Source organism: Triticum urartu, chromosome 6A (genome assembly GCF_056163025.1).
Source record: "Triticum urartu cultivar PI428250 chromosome 6A, HENAU_Tu73, whole genome shotgun sequence".
NCBI lineage: Eukaryota > Viridiplantae > Streptophyta > Magnoliopsida > Poales > Poaceae > Triticum > Triticum urartu.
This window is the reverse complement of record NC_141878.1, coordinates 474,110,846-474,131,783: the sequence shown is the minus strand read 5'-3', so window position 1 is coordinate 474,131,783 and position 20,938 is coordinate 474,110,846. Positions and strand designations below refer to the sequence as shown.

Below are 20,938 nucleotides of genomic sequence, written 5' to 3'. Positions count from 1 at the left end.
TGTGTATATAATTTTTTTGACCATGTATTTGAAAAATGTTAATATTGTATTTGAATAATGTTAATCAAGCATTTGAAAAATGGTAATGTATGTTGAAAAAATGTTAATCTTGTATTTAAGAAATATTAGACATGTATTAGGTAGATACCGAAAATGTGTATAAAAACAATAAAATCCAAAAGAAAACAAAAGAAAACCAATGTAAAATTAGAAGGAAAAATGAAACCGGAGAAAAATGAAGATAAAAGAAAAAAACCTAGTGTAAACTGAGAAAAGAAATATTTAAAACCAAAGAGAAACAAAGAAAATAAAAGAATCACTGAACCGAGAAAACCTGCTGAAAAACCAAAGCAAAAAACGGAAGAAAAAGCGTAAACAACAAACTTAGAAAAACCAGTGGTAAATCGTCTTATTTTGCCTCAAGTACAAAGCGCATGTATACTTCAGCACGAACTTAACCCTATGTTTGTCGGCGCTTGGCATATGTTTCGACTTTTCAGCCAAGGACCTTTTTAGGTTTGTATTGAACCTGGATGTTTATCGTCTTAATTTGTTACAATGCCTCTGCACCTTTTTTTGCTCTTTTATGCTGGTTGTGGAATCACATCCAACTGTTCTCACAACTCTGAACTATCTTATTATATCGAATATTTTGCTCCACGCCCATGCTTATAAATTGTATGATGTTTTTATCAATGTCCCGGTATTTAAATAGGCAATCTTTGTCCCGTTGCAATGCACGGGCATGATGTAATATCAGATTTTTTTTATGTTTTTGTCATTTCTTACCCTGGCAGTACAACTGTGTATACGGTACTCCGAGACCGCTAGCAAAGTGTCTTTTCTTTTAATTGTTTCTCCATGAAAGTACTATTTATCTCTGATATTGTGTGATGATCATTGAACAACTTAAATACATTTTCAGTAATGACCCTGGATAAAGACGAAGCAGAGATCATAATCTTGGTGAAGGCATCTCAATGGAGATGGGATGGTATCGTGCAAGTGGATTTATTGGGCTGGCGCAATAGAAAAAAATTCTTGCTTGGTTTCTGTATTCTCTGTCCGATGTATTTTTATGTATTATTGACATGGAATAAACGATACCACTCAAAGTTTGAACTTACTCCATACATTTCATAACATGGTTGGATATTGCTGTCTTGTACATTGTGTTCCATTTTTTTCCATAATTATGTGTCCTTAATTTGTGTTTGCATTGCTTTTATACTTGTTTATTCATTTATGTCTTATATTCCTATTCATAGTCTATTCTGTGAGCAATTGTTTACTTTAGGGTTTAGAGTTTAGGGTTAGTGGTCTTAAATCCATGTTTTTCATGGTTTACATTACGTGTGCATGATTGCGAGTATTAAATTGAATGTCTCATGATCTGATTTGCTGATTATATTGTTCTTGTATTAGTCAAGATGTATTGCACGTGAAAGCTTACTATCAAAAATAATAAGGTGTGCATCGAGAGCTAACGCTCACGATAGCCACGTGGCGCCAGGGATCGTGTGGAAAAGCTCGTTCCGTATTGGCGTGTTGTTCTTTTTTTGGTCCTGGTTGGCCCACCACATTACAGGAGAACGAGAAGAGCGCCTCGCGTTTGCTTCCCATTGCACGCAACTTCCCATCTCTCTCGTTCTTTCCACTGCAGCCGCCGCCGCCGCCGCTAGGGTTGCCGCCGCCAACACCTCCCCAAGCCGTATTCGCCTCGACGGGTCTCAACCTGCCACGCGGAGTGACTCTCGGATGCGGACACTCGAGGGCGAGGGAAGCGCCGCCGCCTTTCATGGGCGCCGGTTGCTGGTGGCGGCGGGAGGGACGAGCAGGCGTGCGGCAACCTCAAGCTTCTCCCATGTGCCTGGACACGAGCGGCGCAAGGGGTTGAGGAGCAGGGGGCGATGCCAAGGGCGTGGAGCAGGGGATTCACAAGCAGATGCATATCATCAGCAACCCCTGAGACCTCGTGCAACATCAAGATGCTGGTGTCCTGCCTCCATTTGTTCGCCACGGTCGCTGCCTCATGTCAGGTACACATCGCATCTCCCTTCCTTCTCTTCTGGTCTGCTGTGGTTGAGTTCTACAAGGAGATGAGTTATTACTACTGAATTTCAGATCTAAAGTTGTGTGCTACAAAAAAAATTGTGTAGCTTACCGATTCTTAATCTAAGAAGAATGTTTATCAGGTATTGCGCGCAGGTATATGGCGAGGACACAAATTTGGGTGTCCAGCTCCTTGCCTGCATGTGCAAAGAATTCAGAACCTGCAGGTATTTTTTATTCTTGATCTCTCCATACCTTGTGTTTCATTTTCTGAATTGAAGGAATTCATGTTTAATTTCACATGATATTCAAACAAATAAATACATGGTGTGTTGAATTGCTGAAATATGGAGGAAATGCTACAGCTTGATGACTATTACAATATAGTTAATTCAGAACTTCAGTTCTGACGACATGGGTCTTGTGGACTATATTGGCTACCAGTACAATTGAGCATGATTTACACTGTTTGACAACAAAGTTTTGTAAAAACTGCAGTATTTTAGCATGTTCGTATATCAACGTATTTTGCAGTAGCAGTAATGCAGAGAATGAATCTACAATAGTCCACCTATTACCAGTACTCTTACTTCTTCTCTTCTTCCTGAATAGTTTGCTCTTTTCTCATCCACTACTCTGTTTGATTTAGCCCCTATAATCTCATCTTTCATTGTGCAGATTATTTTGTGTATGTGACTACAAGGTGTTGGAAATCCAATCAGACTGTAGGAAAAGATATATTTCTTCTTATGCTCTTTGTGTAATCAATAGTTCTTTTTTCTTCTGCTGGGTAGTTGGGGGTTTGTTTTGGGATGTTTCACCAAACTTAGGGAAGACCTTGTCAAGCTTATTTGGGGGGGCACCAGGGTGAATTAATCCTGATCCTAGCATAAGTACAGTCAGGAATTACATCTTTTGTGGCCAGCAGGAACAGTGTGGTGTCCTATTTTTTGCACTCTGGCGTTTTCTGTACTATTGGCAGAACATATACTATATTTTCTAGCTCTTGTTGTTACCTCATTTTATCCTATGCTTCTCTCAAATCAGCTATGAATTACAAACGATAATAAATCTCATGATGATGATGGTGGAGACTGTTGGTACTTTAGGTGATATATGCCTCATCAAAACTGAACATTTATCAATTTTGATGCATGGCTGTACGGGCTAACATTTTTTGTTTAAGGAAGCAACTATATAGTGTGTGCTGCAAGAATGTACATGCAATATATCTTGTGCATTGCAGACATAGGAACGCTTGATTGTCATGAGTGTGTCTCAATTGGTTCTTTATAATACAGTACTAGAGTTCATTTAGAGTATTAGTGGATGATAATTTCCTTCCCTCATATTTAAAACAGTGCAGCAGATGAAGCCAACGCGGACGATGATTAACTTCTCTGACCTTATGGTAGGTTGAATCTGAATCACATTGATGGGTGAACTTCCTTGTAGTCCCTTTTCCTGAAACTATAAGACAATGGCTTAGCCTGATGTTTTGGTAGTTGTGTAAGCTGAAACATGATGCTAAGCCGAACAATTTATTGTCGTTTTTTTCGCATGAGATCACATTTTGGTAGTTGCGAAGCCTAAACCATGATGCTTTCTTGCTGCTGTTGTAGCCTCTAATGAAATTGTGAGATAATGTAGTTAAGCTAAATTTCTTCTGTTTCAATAAGATAGATGTTGGTAGTTGCGTAAGTTGGCAGTGGTGGCTTTGATATATGATCTGCCTCGACTCGGGTCTCCTCCAGTCAGCGCCTATTCGGCGACGGCGACGGCGAGAGGAGATGAAGTGGAGGCAACTCGAGGGCCTCCTAGGGGGCCTGGTCCAGTTCTCCCCCGCCGCCTCCTTTGCTCGATTTGGCGTCCAAAAAAGGTGGGTAATGCGACGAGTAATTTATATGAACTTTGTTATGCTCTCGATTGATTCTGCTGCCTTTTGCTGCTTTGGGTGCCTGTTGTGGCGTGAGTGGGATTCAGTTCCACGCCAAATCAAGCAGTCTACTCTGGCTGAGTAGACTAGCAGGTCCATCCATCCATGTACGCCTTTCTTTGCCTGAATTTTTTCAAGGGATCGGTGGCAGCGAGATCCGCAAGGAGAACGAGGTGGCGCCGCAAGATGGCAAGAACGGTGCGGCAGCGGGGTGGGCAAGAAGATGAGGGGATTTAGGAGAGGGTGGAGGCAACGACAGTTTGCAGCAAATAAATTAATGTCCATCATTGGTTGCAGGTGTCAGGATAACTAGCTACAGGTCATGTTCCAGAATCCCCCTTCCAACCTTCTCTCCCCATAGATTGAATATACTCCCTCGGTTAATTCTTTTTATCTGCTAATTTTTTCACAATTTCTTATTCCCTTCGTTAATTTGTAGGAGGAAAATTGTGCTGACGATCTTTTCTATACTCTCTGGATTTATGGTTTATTCATGGAAAGGGTGTAAAATAATGGGCAATGGTAATTATTTTGTTCCTGTGAAGCTCCAGGTTTGGCTGATTGCTCGGATGATGAGTATCATAACCCACACAAGAAATATAGAAAAGTAAGCTGGACTAGATGTACATATTCTTCAAGTGACTAACAATATGTAATAACCTTGCTACACAATTTCAGGGTAAAGCGAAGACACAGTCCATTCGGTTTGTCATTTTGAAGGCACAGATAGAAACAAGAACACCATATATGTTCTATAAGGTCTGCTCTAAATTTTGCGAGTCTCCGAAGACATGTGTTCTCTTCCAATAGTTTGTCTTTAAAAGTAATTGATGTGTCCACACAATTTATTTTCGATGATGTGCATGACACTTTCAGCAGAAAAAGAAAACAAAATCTGGGCACAAATTGTCTCTTCCCTCCTGTGTACAGAGATAAATGAATTCATAAGTCCCACAAAACTGCCGTGTGCAATTTGGCATCAATTTCTTTGCCACGATTTTTAAGAGAAAATGTATGTGTTGATTACTATTGAGCCTCTGGTTAATTGTTGAACCTGGAAATGTATGTGCATTACTTGACATTGTACATTTTATGTTTCATGGTATTCCAGAGCCCCATCTAGCTTAGCTTGTCGGCAGTATTGGACAAAATAAATAGATATTTTGACTTTGATAAATCAGGAGAGGTCCATCTCAAGAGTGTTGTGGTTATGTTTAATGTACTCTTGTGCGCGAGATTTTTACTGTGTCCCTAGCTTTGTACATTGTTCCTATGAGTTGTTCATGTTGTTTAATAAAACTTATAATGATGCACTGTAGTTCAGTTTAGTTTGTTAGTCTCTTCGATATGTCGTGCAACAACCATTCAACAAGGCTTTGTCTTTCAAGCTGTGTTATTAGAGGCAATGCTTCATGATATTCGTTGATACTTTGAGTGCTAATATCTTTGCATTTTATTTGTAGGAGGAGCTTTGAAAGTTTGTCAGGGCGGAGAAGATGGTTCTCAAGTATGCTACTATCATTGACTAGTAGAATGCCCGTGCGTTGCCACGGGCTTTTGAATTTTTTACTGGTTATGTATATAAACATAATGCATGTCAAATTTCATATGTATAGAAAAAAAAATTGGCGTTGGATAACATAACAATGTTGCTCTGGTTGTATTTGTTCTGACAGCTTTATCTCTTATAACATTGGTTCTTAATTTTAAGGTCACATGTCTTATTTCTCGCACCCCATCAACAAGGCAAAATTGCCTCTTCCTTCACCCTCTTTTATCTCGGTCTACTCCTTTCTCTAGCTTTGTTGTCATCACTTTATGTCTACTCCTTGCTCTAGCTTTGGTGTCATCGCTCTATGTCACTCCATACAGTTTCATTATGACATGACAAGCTAACTCTTACTATGCCTTCTCGCAAAAAAAATCTCTTACTATTCTTGTCATTTGTTATTTTTATCGATCGGCAATGCTCATATAGGTGTGTGTTTATCAACTATTTGGATTTTCGACTATCAGGCCATTAAAAAAATGCTTCCCATGATTTTCTTAAGATGAACATATTTTGCCATTTTCTGGTCAAAGCAAGCGTAGCAAAAACATAGTGGTTTTGGAAGATGAAAACACAATATGCATGAACTCTTACTAAAATCTGATGATGACATATAGAAAGTGAAGATAGTTCCATATGTACATGCTTGCCCACCAAATGGAATTTGAACCACATAGAGATGTGAAAAATAATCTAAGTGTATATTGATGCCATCAAAATCTTAGTGTGAACCTTATGGAACAAGTATTGAACCAATTGATCTTTCTTTCAAAAATTTAAAATGCGTTGACAAACTCTGATGTCTTTCTCCCACATCACTACATACTTAGCGATCATCATGTCCATTTATCCACATGCAAGTCGCACCCGAAACACAAATAGGTAAAGTTTGATGATGGTATTCATCTTCCTTCACTACTTTTCTGTTCGGTCTTCATAGATGCCTTCGGCTCGCTGTACCTTCTTTCTTATGTGTGCATATCTTCTAACTCCAAAGAGAATTGTTGTCGTGCTCTCGTTGTTTGCGATGAGAAATGGTACACGTGAAAGGCAAACTTTAATATAGGTAAAGAAGGAGGACATGTCACAATCACAATATCCCTGCAACCCACACTAACTAATGTGAACAAATGTGCAATCAAATTTGCCTCCGACTTCACACCAACCAATGCCTGAGCAGGGGTGAAGGGTTTAGAAAAAAGTTTAGAATGTAAACAAAACATATATCAACCATGCTATGAGATTTCAAGAAAAAGAATTAAACATAGCTTATTAAAAAAAAGTACCGTTCACCTATTAGCTCTATATAAATTTGTCATTCCGGTTTCCCAGGCTCATAAATTTTGCAGAACAGACATACTTCATGGGAAGATGATAAGTTGATCACCATGATTGTTTATATTTTGGATGACCGGCCGGCCGGTCGCCCCTTGCTCGCTAGACTTTTTACACAGAAGCGACTGGGCAGATGCGTTCATGGGCCTCAAGCGAGATATCTCTTTTCTTATATCTCCCACACAACCTTTTTTTCTTTTCTTTTTTCTTCTTCCTCTTGACTTTTGCTTCTTTGCCTCCTTATGCAACCCAGCCATCCCTTGCTCCTTTCATCATTTTCAGGAAAGCTACAACCGACGAGTCCCGGTGTTGCAACCTTCATCGCCTTCTGCTACGACCTACAACGGGAATTGCTGCAACCATTCATGTTGATAGCGGCAATGACAATTTTTGCTTCAACCGTTATCGGTATTTGCTATGACCGGCGATTGGAATTGCTACAACCATTCATGTCGATGTCGCGACCTGCGGCCCACGATAACGACGACAATGATTTTGCTTCAACCTTTGTCAGCTTTTGTTACGAGCGGCGATGAGAATTGCTACAACCATTCTCACGTTGATGATGTGACCCACGACGGCGAAAACAATGGTTTTGCTTCAACCTTCATCGACTTTTGCTATGACCAGCGATTAGACTTGCTACAACCATTCACGTTCACAATGCGACCCATATGGCGGCGGCGGCATTTTTGTTGCAACCGTCATCTAATTTTGCTACAACCATGAAGGAAAGTGCTACAACTGGCAAGGCCGGGAGCTGCAACCGGCACATGCGGTGGTACAACCGGTGGCAATTGTTAAGTACCTTTACTCTTAAGTATGAGCTAGCAGCTCTCTCTTAACAGAGTAACAACAAGCATGTGATTACACATTCTCCTCGTATGTTGTTATGACCGGTTTACAATACAACCGGAGAAGGCCCGCTGGGCAGTAGATTAAGGGCTTGGCCCACAAGTTATCTTAGGCTAGTCGTTTTCAGGTTATAAATATTAGATTGTAAGATACCTTTTGGAATTAAGCAATAAAGATAGTTCTATCCTATTGCCCGGCTCCAGAGGAGCCGGAAACCCTAGCCGCACCTTGCCCTAGCCGCGCCGCCCTCTTCTTCCTCGCGACGGCGCCCACGCGCCGGAGCCGCCGCCCTCGCCCCCAACCCTCGCTGTTCTGCCCGTATAACCTACGGAGTAGAGCCGGTAGGAACCCTAGCCCTACCAATTTGGTATCAGGTAACCGGGTTTCGACCATGTCTCCGCCAATTCCACCGCCACCACCACCGCTGCCGCCAACTCCTCCACCACCGCCGCCTCTGCGCCGGGCGTCACGGCCTCGCTCTCGGCGAGCACCACGACGTCGCTCTCAGCGCCGGCCCTAACGGCACCCGGCACCACGCCGGGCCAAGGGCAGCCACCGGCCCCCGTCCAACACTCGCCGCCGCCATCACCTCCCCCGCAGCCGCAACAGTTCACGCCGGAGGCCATGGCGGGCGTCCTCAACGACCTCGTCACCGCGGTTCAAGGGATCCGCCTCTACCTGGCAGGTCCGTACGGGCCGCCCCCACCACTCCATCCAGCCATGGCTGCGGGTCCGCAGGCGCTTCCGTGGTACTCGGCACCGGGGGCCATCACCGGAGGCTACCCGGCGCTTCCCACCCCGGCGGCCGCACCGCCGCCTTGGCCGCAGTGGCCGCCGCAGATCGCGCCGGCAGCCCCGCCACTCGTCGCCACCACGGGGCCGCGGTGGCCCACCTGGACCGCACCGGCCGCGCCGTCCTCCGTCGCGCCCTACCTTCCAGCAGCCTCGGAGCAGGGTCCTCCACCGGCCCCGCCCAGCCCTAACCTGGGCAGGTCTTCGCCGAGCGGGCTCCCAATACAGGAGGTCCGCTTTCCGCCGTCCCCATCGCCACTCCCCGGCTGGCTCAACGGGCAGCCATCGGCCTACCCGGAGGCCCGCTCACCGTCTGGTTTTCCGCTGCAGCCCGCAGTGTCGGGCGCCGCTGGGAACTACGCCGGGCCTTCCACCATGGCCTGTGCGCCATCATCCGCCCTCCGCACCGCCAAGGCAGTGGGCCAGGGCGCGCCACACCAGCAGCTGCCCCGGTTCGCCAAGATCGACTTCGCCACGTACGACGGCTCCGACGACCCGCTTAACTGGCTCAACCAGTGTGACCAGTTCTTTCGCGGCCAGCGCACGCCCGCGTCGAAACGGACCTAGCTGGCATCCTACCATCTCCGCGGGGCCGCCCAGACATGGTACTACGCCCTCGAACAGGACAAGGGCGGCATGCCCGGTGGGATCGTTTCCGAGAGCTGTGCCTTCTCCGTTTTGGGCCACCGGTACGCGGGAGCCGCTTGGCCGAGTTGGGCCGTCTGCCGTTCACCTCCACGATGCAGGACTTCGTCGATCGCTTCCAGGCCCTGGCGTGCCACGCACCCGGTGACGGCCTTACAGTGGGCGGAACTTTTCATCGGCGGTCTCCCCGACCACATCCGCGTGGACGTCGAGATGAAGGGGCCCCAAGACCTTCAGACGGCCATGTACTATGCCATGTACTATGCCCGGGCATTCGAGCAGCGCGCCCAGGCCGTGACGCGTCCATCTGCGCCACGTGGGGGCCGACAGCTTCCCCGGCCGTCTCCGGCGGCCCCTGCAGCCGTTCCGGCAGCCGCCCCGGCACCGACGCGGCCATTCAGGCGCCTCACCCAGGCGGAACAGTTGGAACGCCAGCAACTGGGCTTGTGCTTCAACTGTGATGCGCCCTATGCACCAGGTCATGTCTGCCCCCGCCTCTTCTACTTGGAGACGACAAACGAGTCTGAGGAGGAGCCACTGGAGGATGGCCTCGGCGCCCCAGCCCTTGCGGAGCCCGCAGCGGCACCCGCGCCCGCCCCGGCCACCGCCCTTGTGGTGTCCCTACACGCGCTGGCCGGCATCCGTGATGAACGGACGATGCTCTTACCGGTCATGATCCAGGGTGAGTGCCTGGTGGCCCTAGTGGACACAGGGTCCACACATAACTTCCTGCCGGAGACCACCATGCGGCGCCTGGCATTACAGCCGACTGGCGGTGAACAGTTGCGAGTCACCGTCGCTAATGGTGACCGTCTCCGCTGCCACAGGCTCGCCCGCGACGTGCCCATCACTATTGGCGACGAGCAATTCTCCATCACCTGCGCCGGCATCGACTTGGGCTGCTTCGACTTCATCCTCGGCGTCGACTTCTTGCGCACTCTTGGTCCTATTCTCTGGGATTTCGACGCGCTGACGATGACCTTCTGGCGGTTAGGCCGCCGCATTCGGTGGGCCGGCATTGGGGGTGCCGCACCCACCCCTCCACTCCAGCTCGCCGCGACCACGGCCACGGCCGAGCACCCACTATTGGAGAGCCTCCTACAGCAGCACGGCGACATCTTCACCGAGCCACAGGGGCTGCCGCCCGCCCGCGCGTACGATCACCGTATACATCTTCTGCCAGGCTCTGCACCGGTGGCGGTACGGCCTTACCGCTATCCGCAGTTGCAGAAGGATGAGTTGGAGCGGCAATGTGCACTCATGCTCGCGGTAGGCATCATCCGGCTATCCACTTCACCGTTTACCGCACCGGTGCTTCTCGTCCGCAAGTCAGACGGCACATGGCGTTTCTGCATCGACTACCGTGCCCTTACTGCTGTCACACTCAAGGATAAGTTCCCTATTCCGGTGGTTGACGAGCTCTTCGATGAGCTCCACGGGGCGCGCTTCTTCACCAAACTCGACCTCCGGTCGGGGTACCACCAGGTGCGCATGCACCCTGATGACATCGCCAAGACGGTGTTTCGGACTCATCACGGCCACTTCGAGTTCTTAGTGATGCCCTTTGGCCTCACCAACGCCCCGGCAACTTTCCGGGCTCTGATGAACGACGTCCTCCGACCCTACTTACGCCGGTTTGTGCTCGTTTTCTTTGATGATATTCTGATCTACAGTGCATCTTGGGCAGAGCACCTACAGCACGTCGCCATCGTCTTCAACGAGCTTCGGGCGCACCATCTCCATCTTAAGCGCTCGAAGTGCTCGTTCGGGACGCCTTCGGTGGCCTACTTGGGCCACGTCATCTCGGCCGACGGGGTCGCTATGGACGCCAACAAGGTGGCCGCCGTCGCTGCCTGGTCGTCGCCCCAGTCTCCGCGGGCTCTTCGCGGGTTTCTCGGCCTTGCGGACTACTACCGGAAGTTCATCCGGGAGTTTGGTGTCATTGCTTCTCCACTCACGCGGTTGTTGTGTCGCGACGCGTTCGCCTGGGATGCGGAGGCGACGACAGCCTTCGAGGCCCTCAAGGGGCCCTCACGACGGGGCCCGTTCTTCAAATGCCGGACTTCGACCGGCCGTTCGTTGTGGACTGTGACGCCTCAGGTGTGGGGTTCGGCGCTGTGCTTCATCAGGGCGACGGGCCTCTTGCTTTCTTCAGCCGGCCTTTCGCCCTGCGCCATCTCAAGCTCACGGCGTACGAGCGGGAGCTCATTGGCTTGGTGCAGGCGGTGCGCCATTGGCGGCCCTATCTGTGGGGCCGGTCTTTTCAGATTCGCACGGACCACTACAGCCTCAAGTTCTTGCTGGATCAGAGGCTCTCCACCGTGCCCCAGCATCAGTGGATTAGCAAGCTCTTCGGCTTCGATTTCTCCGTCGAGTATCGCCCGGGTCGTCTTAACACCGTGGCCGATGCCTTATCCCGCCGCGATGCCGACCTCGACTCCGTCCCCGGCGACTCCGAGGGGCAGGCACTCTGCATCCGCTCAGTGCCGACTTTCGGCCTCTTCGACGATATTCGCCGGGCCACCGCGACCGCCGCCGATGCGGTTCTCCTGCAGCAGCAGCTGGCGGCCGGCGACCTGGAGGAGCCATGGCGCCTCTCCGACGGCCTGCTGGTCCATGGGCGCCGTGTCTTCGTTCCCGCTCATGATAATCTCCGTCACCAGGTCTTGCTGCTAGCCCACTCGGCTGGCCATGAGGGTGTGCAGAAAACCCTCCATCATCTCCGTGCCGACTTCTACATTCCTGGTGATCGTGCCCTCGTTCGCGATTGGGTGCGCTCTTGTGCGACGTGTCAGCGCAACAAGACAAAGACGCTACAGCCAACTGGTCTTCTTCAACCCCTGGATGTGCCTTCTCAGGTTTGGGCCGATATCTCCATGGACTTCATCGAGGGGCTTCCCAAGGTGGGAGGCAAGTCGGTCATTCTCACGGTGGTCGACCACTTTTCTAAATATGCTCACTTCATCGCGCTGGGGCATCCTTACACCACCGCGTCCGTGGCTCGTGCCTTCTTCGACGGTATTGTCCGTCTGCACGGATTTCCTGCTTCGATCGTCAGTGATCGCGACACGGTGTTCACAGGCCATGTCTGGCGCGATCTCTTCAGGATGGCGGGCGTTAAGCTCCGCTTTAGCACGGCCTTCCACCCCCAGACGGACGGCCAATCAGAGGTGGTTAACAAGGTGATCGCCATGTATTTACGCCGTGTTACAGGTGATCGGCCTCGTGCTTGGGTGGATTGGCTCGCATGGGCGGAGTACTGCTACAACACCTCCTACCACTCTGCCCTGCGTGCGACACCATTTGAGGTGGTCTATGGGCGGCCACCTCCGCCGATCTTGCCGGTGGACCCGGCTACGGCGAGGACGGAGGCCGCGGGCGACCTTATTCGCACCCGTGACGAGATGCTTGCGGAGGTCCGTCAGCGTCTCCTTCAGGCTCAGCAGCTGGCGCAACATTACTACAACAACCACCATCGCGAGGCGGAGTTCGCGGTGGGTGATTGGGTGTGGCTGCGTCTTCTTCACCGCTCTACGCAGTCACTCGACCCGCGCGCGAAGCGCAAGCTCGGGCCTCGCTACGCGGGACCCTTCGCCATCTTGGAGCGCATTGGGCAGGTGGCCTATCGTCTTCAGCTGCCAGCCGGCGCTCGCATCCACGATGTGTTTCATGTGGGGCTGCTCAAGCCTTTTCATGGAGAGCCACCGGCAGCTCCACCAGCGCTTCCCCCGACCGTCAATGGACGTCTTCTTCCGAAGCCAGAGAAGGTGTTGAAGGCGCAACTTCGTCGCAGGGTATGGTTCATCTTGATCCAGTGGGTGGGTCTTCCTGTGGAGGAAGCTACTTGGGAGCCACGTGAGGATTTCCGCCAACACTATCCAGACTTTCAGCTCGAGGACGAGCTGTTTGTGCAGGCGGGGAGAGATGTTATGACCGGTTTACAATACAACCGGAGGAGGCCCGTTGGGCAGTAGATTAAGGGCTTGGCCCACAAGTTATCTTAGGCTAGTCGTTTTCAGGTTATAATTATTAGATTGTAAGATACCTTTTGGAATTAAGCAATAAAGATAGTTCTATCCTATTGCCCGACTCCAGAGGAGCCGGAAACCCTAGCCGCACCTTGCCCTAGCCGCGCCGCCCTCTTCTTCCTCGCGACGGCGCCCACGCGCCGGAGCCGCCGCCCTCGCCCCCAACCCTCGCTGTTCTACCCGTATAACCTACGGAGTAGAGCCGGTAGGAACCCTAGCCCTACCATATCTACATAGCTCAGGACTCGTATACAAAATAGATGTGTTATCCTCTCTGTTACTTTCCCAACCCCTATTACTCATTTCATCTTATTTCTGATGGCAAAGCACATATACAACCTCGTAGATAGAAAAACAGGTATGTCATATAGAGATAAGAACACACCGGAGATTTATGTGGACATGGTGCATTTTCATCAATAAAGTTACGGAAAGAAAGAGAATAGCTCAACCAGAGATTTGCAGAAAAGATATTAGCGGATACAAAGGTCGTATGTTGTGTCTGGGTGAGTCGGACAATGTTTCAAACATTCAACCGATGTTGGACTTGACGGGATAGGCATCATGCTTTAAAAAGGGGTCACAATCTAGCGTGTATGAAATGGTGCCTGATAATCCTGTGCGCTTGTCCTCTGAAGTGTAGGGGTAGCAGGCTAACATGTCAAGGAGAGAAATCAGCATCAAGATGAAACCTACATCATCTCTCAAAGGAAACATGAACAAAATCATGATGATACAAATAAGATCCCTCCAGTCAGGTGAACACTTATTTAACTATATGTATTCACACTCAGAGACTCCTACAAAGATATATACAGATTCACCAAATGACCAAGAAGTGATGCTAAAAAGACACGCCAGCAAGCACAGAAATTTGAGTTGCTCAACAAAACTCGACGAAAAGACAGGCCAAGCTTCCAATTTCAAAACTAATTGAAGTGATTCTAAAAAGACACGCCGTAACCCATACCGAGCTTCCAATTTCAAAACTGCCTCAGAATCGATGGAAAAACATGATTTTTTTTTCAAATTCCTTGAAAAATATATTTGTTCTGTAATTAGTTCTCATACAACCAACTTTCGAGGGTAGTGACGAAAAGTCGTGGTACATCTTCAGCTCCACCCCCAGTCATCTATGCAGCTGCACATGGTCTCTTGAAACATGGTGTGAATAAAAAATCAAAAGGTGAGAACAAGTATTAGCTGCAAATAATCTATAATTAGGTGCCCATGCGTTCCAACGGGGCCATAAATTTTCAGTGGTTCAACATCAATTGTGTCAAACATATACCTCATAATACTATCCAATTTATTTTTCAAACATCGTAGCTTTAAGGAGTTGCACACTGAGTAATAAAAATTGAAATAATATTTAATGAATAAAAATATATAGTTTTGAGAATGTCCCTCATTATACAAGCATTACTGAAAACCAGGATCTTATTATCGGTTGGAAATTCTTGTAATACAGTCTTGACTGAATGAAGTTATCATGGCTCTACTTTTGGTAGATTCTTGATGCCTTCTACAAGATAGCATGTGACTATATAGCTTGATGGTTCAACAAATGATACCGACCAGGCTAATTAATGCAGAAACTACATCAAATTTTCTCACGAGAACTGGACCCAAGTACACCATATAGGAAATCAAAGGTAAACTCTATATGACCAGCAATAACCGATGGAAGGATTTCCATCTAATTCAGCCACACACACCACTTAGCAAAGACCTCAAATAAAAGCATGCTAGAAACCTACTTATAATTGTAATGAAATGCACATGTACTAAAACTGTGTACCAAATTTACATGCACATTTATTCTCTGGACATATCATTCTACTCCCTCTGTTTCTAAATATAACTCTTTTTAGATATTTCAACACATGCTACATACGGATGTATATAGACATATTTTAGAGTGTAGATTCACTCATTTTGCTCAGTATGTAGTCCCTTATTGGAATCTCTAAAAGACTTATATTTAGGAACGGAGGGAGTAGTTTCTACAAGAAAAGGGTAAGTTAGTCTAAGAATAATACACCATGACCAAATCTTGTCGGAATCATTTTTATTTCAAACTATCAAGTTACTTTCCTCTTGCATTGATGAACACAAATATCACACGGACGGCCCGCGGACACAGCGTATCCGCACAGGCGACCCGCATCACACCAAGCCCAACACAACAGGACACACCCTGCAATGAACAGAGGAATCTAATGGAGAATCAGCAAATATGATACCCCAAGATCTTACCTGACATATCAAAGGCCACCACGGAACCAGCATCATCCAAGCGAACATGAAAGCCATCATCCTCAACGCTCCTTTATTTTGCAGGACAGGTTTTGACACATCATGAGGTGTCTCTGTAAACAGAACAAGACCAAGATCAACACATCACACCACATGCCTACAAAATTCGGAACAAGCAAATCTAATTCAAACAGAACAGAACGAGGGCCATCTTATGCTAACTATTCTGAAACAAGTCATCATTTGAAAACAGGTAAACTTCTTATGGTGCATCACGTCATGTTGACTTCACTCTGACAGTAAATAGGAACATAAATAAAAAAACTGTGAGGGCACAGGAGAGATTGGGGGGGGGGGGGGGGGGGTCATCGTCGACCATGGCCAGAGCCGGGTAAGGTCCCGCTCTGCATGCAGTAACGTCCATGACGCCGTCTGGTATTACACGAAAGCTAAAGAAATGCGTAAGAAACAATACTAAGTTCAGCAAAACGGAGCTAAAAGCGTAAAAAGTGAGGCAACATACATATTAAACTTGCATGCAAATATGTGTAATAAGAAAGATTGGATTTGTAACCGTCTAGAGTGGTTCGACATTTTTTAAATCACCTCTTTCCTTTTGTTTCTAGTTAGTCCTCAAATCCATATATACAACTTGTACCCAAAGCATTTATACATCTTGTACGAAATATTAGAAGGCTAGATCTTCTACCAGTTCTATATGGAATTTTGCAAGACATGGAGCTCAGAACAGATAGCAGCAAGAATAGGATATGCAATTAGGCATTTAGATAGTAGAGTTGTTATTAAATCAGTTGTGATACTCACTACTCAGAACCTAACTAAGAACTGCAGTAACTGATCCTAGCTAGGCTAGCCTTTTCCTAATGATATCTTATTATTAAAAACTAAAGCCTTCTCCAATAATTGCAGTAACTTGGTCATCACAGCCACATTCTTAAATCAGATACATACTTTTACGGTTGATTTAACTATGATGATGCAGTGGACACTCCGCACTTAACAACACAAGTTAAGCATAGGAAATTAAACAACTCGGTTACTTGACATGCAGCGAGAGAAAAGTAAATTCACCAGTGAGCGAAGGAGAAACTTTGGACCATAAATAATAAAGAACAAACATATACCATAATTCCATGGGTTCAACTCGTCGTCACCTTCCTTCGGAGTTCAGACTCCTCAAATGTGTCATTGCTGAGGCATGGGCAGGTTAGATAAGACATCAAAAGGAGGATATATTGTGAAAGAATGAGAAAAGAGTGCATACTTTTCCTCTGTACAGAATCAATTGCATAAGAGATGAAAATACCGATTTATAACTTTCTCTCCATGCTATTAAATAATAAATATAGATGTACCAAAGATGCAATTCAGAGAAGGAAAACTGTAAGAAGAACACAGCTGCTACGACCACAAACTCTCCCGTTTCACCTACATGATGTGCGTCCACTCCCACAATTTTCCCCTTACTCTGGTGAGGCCGTCGTTACCTCCAAATGTTAGGTTGCCATCACGGATAAATTGGCATACTGCACACAAACATATGTGATAAAAGTTCCCGTGATCTAACAATACAGAGATAGAGCAACATGGAAAATAAAATATCATGTTTCTCAGCTTCAAACATCTGCAGTTTAAAAAAATGGTGATAGCCGTACCACATTTTTCAGACTCACGTCCATATTGAAAATAATTCATGCATTGAGGAACACCACAGAAAGTAATTTGGAATCCAAGAAAAACTAACAGCAAGCGACGGCGACATGGATGCCACTGACGCATGCACGAAACAGTCCCAACCATGCACAGCTTGTCAAGAAACTTTCTGTCAAAACCAGGGTGTTGGTACCTTGAGCAACGACACGCTTTGATTGGCAAGTGCCCAATCCAACTCCTTGTGGCCACCTCGGCCGCCGCATGGACGCACGCCCCTAGAACCTAGGGGCGTTCCGAATGACATCCTTCCCACTTCCCGAGCAAGATGGTCAGCCACCGTAGCTTCTCCATGGCGAATCCTTTCAAAGGCGCTGCCGACAACGTCGTCCCTATGGCGTTACTCCTTTCTCCTCGTGCCTTTTGCTCCATTTACCTCCTTCCTATGAAATGTTTAGTAACAAGATAATTTCAGTAAAATAGTCAGTAAAAAAATAGATTTTAGTACAAGAAAAATGAATATCTTGACAAAGTTTTAGTAGAAATTAAATCTCCGTACAGTAAGATATTTCAGTACCTTCTGAATGAGTAGTACAAGGGCAATCATCCAGGCAAACTGAACAATATCATCACAAGTACGAAACTGAACCTTTAGTTGCACCAGATGACTACCCTTGTCACCTCAAGATTCAAGCCTCTCCTCTTATCCTCTTCTCCAACCATGCACTGAAAACTGCACAAAATGCAGAAAATGTACATTAAACCAACCTTCATCAATAGATCTTTTTTGAACGATGGTCGACTCTGTACATGGTCCAGAGATTGGATCATAATGAAAACTAAAATATTGGGTTAGCCTTTCCCATAAGTTTTTTGAAGAAGAAAATCAGAAGCATCAGTACCTACTACATGGAAAACAAATCCCTTTAGAAAAGGTCTGCATGTAGATTATGATATTATCCTAGCTTCTTTATGATTCAGATTTTAACCGTATTCAGGACAATATCAGTGGCATCTCAATGATCTAGTTAAATACCTAGACCAAAACTCAATGAAGAACCACAAATCAGTCGAACCTAAACATGAAAATTTGGAACTCACTGACTTTATGTCAGTCTAGCAGTAATAGTAGTACGAGCTCTGGTAGAAAATGTAACTCGCAAGGTGCACATAGATACGCTGATGTCTTCTTTTTGTTTCGAAGAGAATGCTTGTGAAGAGAAGATACAAAGGATATGATAAAAACATTTTCATGTAATAAAACTGCAGCCAACGAAGTAGATAACTGCATAGGCTATGCACTGTAATCGTGGCAGCAACCCAGCAACAGCAAATACCATATATCAGTTGATAGCGTCAAAAATAACCCAAGAATTACACGTTGCTGGGTTAAGTCTCATCTTCTTCCATATAACAGCTCTGCATAATATACCTGGGGTAAGTCTCATCTTCCTCCATTACCCTGCCGAGGGAAACACCAAATAAAAACTTCTAGACCGTCAGAATGAAGCTTCACCATTACCCTGCCTTCATGCACGACATAACATTAATTTGGCATGTATTATCTGAAAGTCAAACTTACGTATACGCATCTCCTGTAATATTAAAAAAAAGAAATTAGTATCCTTTAATTGTCATAAGGAACATGTATGCAGAGATAAAAAGTTGTCTGCAGCCAGAGAGAACCATAGAATTATAACCAAAGAATAATTTTGCAATTTGTCAACAATCTCATGAATCATAAAGGATCAATAGCTATACGTACAAAATAAATTGAATTGGCTATAATGCATTCAACATGAAACTAAATGTGCCTGAGATTGGGGACTTATTGGAGATACCAAATCTGATTTGAGCAATAAGGGTTATAGAAGAAAAGATACATAATGTTGACAATAAATTACATGAAACACCAGAAATTTAAACCTGATTATAAGCAGACGCCATGAACAGCATGAATCGAATTCAAGAACAAACCTGAAACTATTTGATGCCAATCAATATCTTGTATACAACATCACGACACCAGAGTCTAATATTCTTAACAATTTGGTCACTGCGGCCCCTAGAGTATGTTGCATCTTAGCGTGCTCACCAACCTTCTCAATCCAGGGCACCTTCTTCTCCGCTGGCGGGTTAGTTAAAGAAATTGAAGCAGCGCACAAGGAAAAAAAAAAGACACACTCAAGCAAACATACCTGAAGTCACGACGGCTGTCTCGCTACCCATCTTGTCGTTTGACACCAGCGACAGCCGGAACCTCCATATTGTCCACCTGCAGCGCCCACATCTATTGAAGGAGGCCGCTAGCGGGGGGAATGGAGGGAGGGGAAGGGGGTGGTGTGCACCTACGGGTTGGGGAGGGGAGATCAGCAACAACAACATGGCTAGGACATGGGTGGCTGGTCAAGGGGATGACAGATCGAGGTGGGGACTGGTGGCCATGGCGGCAAACATGACCGAGGAGGCGTGACACGAGCAGAGCAGCGAGCAGCGCGGGTAAGTCAGTGGTGGCAGCGACGTGACCTCTTACGTCAGCGGCGGTGATCCCGTACCGTGGAGGCGACTCCGTACGTCGGCGGCGCGATATCGCACGAGATCCGGCTGTGAGATCGGCGGCGGCGGCTGTGAGATCGCATGAGATCGGGCTGTGAGATCCGGCTGCGTCGGGCCGGCGGAGCAGTAGGGGCGGTGCCGGAGCGGGAGATGGGGGCGGCGCCGGAGAGCGAGGAGAGGGAAGGAGAGAGGTCGCATAGGGAGGGGTGGATCGAGAGGATCGGCGGCGCTGTGTGCTTGTGACCTCGAGGGGATCGATAGGTTTTTTTTTTGTTGCGTGTTTTTTTGCCTGCGGGGTGGGTTAACCAGCGAAAGTGGTGGACGAAAATAAACCAGAGGAGGTGGGACGAAAATTAACCGGCGGAGACTACCAACTGAGACATTAAGAGTAGAGATGTTGTGTGGAAACACTAAAGATTTGTGAAACTGCTTGCCACTGTCTTACTTGTACCTGCAATTGTGTTTATATAGGACAGAGCTCTGCCGTTTCAGTGGTGCCAAGATATACCCGGGGAGTGCATCAGATTCATCCATTCAGACTCTCGAGTAAGCTTGTGTGCCTATATCGTTAGTGCACATGGAATTAAATAAGTAGAAGTTTGCTAAAATTATGCTGCGCATTCTTTGTCTATATCCAAAATCAGGTCTTCTTTTTTTCCAACTCAAAGTGCAAGCGCTATTTCCACAACCATCTCAAGCCTGGTAAGCTTATATGGAATGCCATATACAGGAAGCAGCACAAGAACGTACATGGTAACAAGCCAATTCCCTTAAATGATATACTCCATATACTTCAACATATGTTTCATAATCTTAATAGTATCTCCTATTAGGTGATCTGATTAGGAAGTGTAAGTACAATGATCTGGTAGGTAATTGGGCTGCTTAAATATTTTCTCTGATTAATAGTTTAATTTACCAATAGGTACTGGCAGTCAAAAAACTGATATCTAATCGGTCTCAGGGATTGAATGATTTAGTTACCACACTGTGTTAGTTAGTCTGCTCTTTGTTCACAAGATGAATGATCTATATTACTTAATCATGTGTAATTTTCTTTCCTTTTGCTCTATTGCAAGTGGATGTATAGTTTGCCAGTTTTCATCTCTATTTAGATGTGTTTTAACCAAAACTCCCGAGTACTCGCTTGCTTTGTCTTTTTAAGCAACTACAAATTGTATGGGCATATGAAGTTGTGGCTTATAATTCTTCGTGGTGAGGTTGCAATATATTCGTGTTGAAGCTGCAAAGAAGAGGCAC

The 20,938-nt window shown here is 46.5% G+C and overlaps 1 protein-coding gene and 1 long non-coding RNA gene across 22 annotated transcripts; one reads left to right on the top strand and one right to left on the bottom strand.

Moving 5' to 3' along the window:
* Positions 1 to 1,451: 1,451 nt before the first annotated feature.
* Positions 1,452 to 19,959, bottom strand: LOC125514173 (uncharacterized). Of its 17 annotated transcripts, none has more exons than XR_007286299.2 (8): positions 19,471 to 19,959; positions 19,321 to 19,397; positions 18,555 to 19,250; positions 17,700 to 17,855; positions 17,319 to 17,565; positions 16,597 to 16,998; positions 2,165 to 2,249; positions 1,452 to 2,089 (listed from the first exon to the last, which is right to left on the bottom strand). It is a non-coding gene; the product is annotated as an uncharacterized LOC125514173 (long non-coding RNA). The 17 variants fall into 17 exon arrangements; XR_007286300.2 differs by having other exon boundaries at positions 19,475 to 19,959; XR_015608553.1 differs by having other exon boundaries at positions 1,458 to 2,089; positions 18,555 to 18,649; positions 19,100 to 19,250; positions 19,321 to 19,956.
* Positions 1,759 to 5,698, top strand: LOC147965754 (uncharacterized). Of its 5 annotated transcripts, none has more exons than XM_087528379.1 (7): positions 1,990 to 2,039; positions 2,196 to 2,279; positions 3,414 to 3,463; positions 3,807 to 3,931; positions 4,140 to 4,595; positions 4,667 to 4,747; positions 5,452 to 5,698. In XM_087528379.1, the coding sequence occupies exons 1-5, from the start codon at positions 2,033 to 2,035 to the stop codon at positions 4,213 to 4,215; spliced, it is 342 nt and encodes a 113-aa protein (XP_087384505.1). In that variant the 5' UTR covers positions 1,990 to 2,032; the 3' UTR covers positions 4,216 to 4,595; positions 4,667 to 4,747; positions 5,452 to 5,698. The 5 variants fall into 5 exon arrangements, 3 of the variants coding, with proteins under 3 accessions (XP_087384504.1, XP_087384505.1, XP_087384506.1); XM_087528380.1 differs by having other exon boundaries at positions 4,036 to 4,595; XR_015608547.1 differs by having other exon boundaries at positions 1,984 to 2,039; positions 3,736 to 4,595.
* Positions 19,960 to 20,938: the final 979 nt, after the last annotated feature.

What these genes read in the sequence shown, in the direction of transcription:
- LOC147965754 (XM_087528378.1), top strand. Translation starts at nt 1,759, where the DNA reads ATGCGGACACTCGAGGGCGAGGGAAGCGCCGCCGCCTTTCATGGGCGC. An exon ending in CGGTCGCTGCCTCATGTCAG is followed by an intron (nt 2,040 to 2,195) that starts GTACACATCGCA and finishes AATGTTTATCAG; the next exon opens with GTATTGCGCGCAGGTATATG. An exon ending in AAAGAATTCAGAACCTGCAG is followed by an intron (nt 2,280 to 2,730) that starts GTATTTTTTATT and finishes TTCATTGTGCAG; the next exon opens with ATTATTTTGTGTATGTGACT.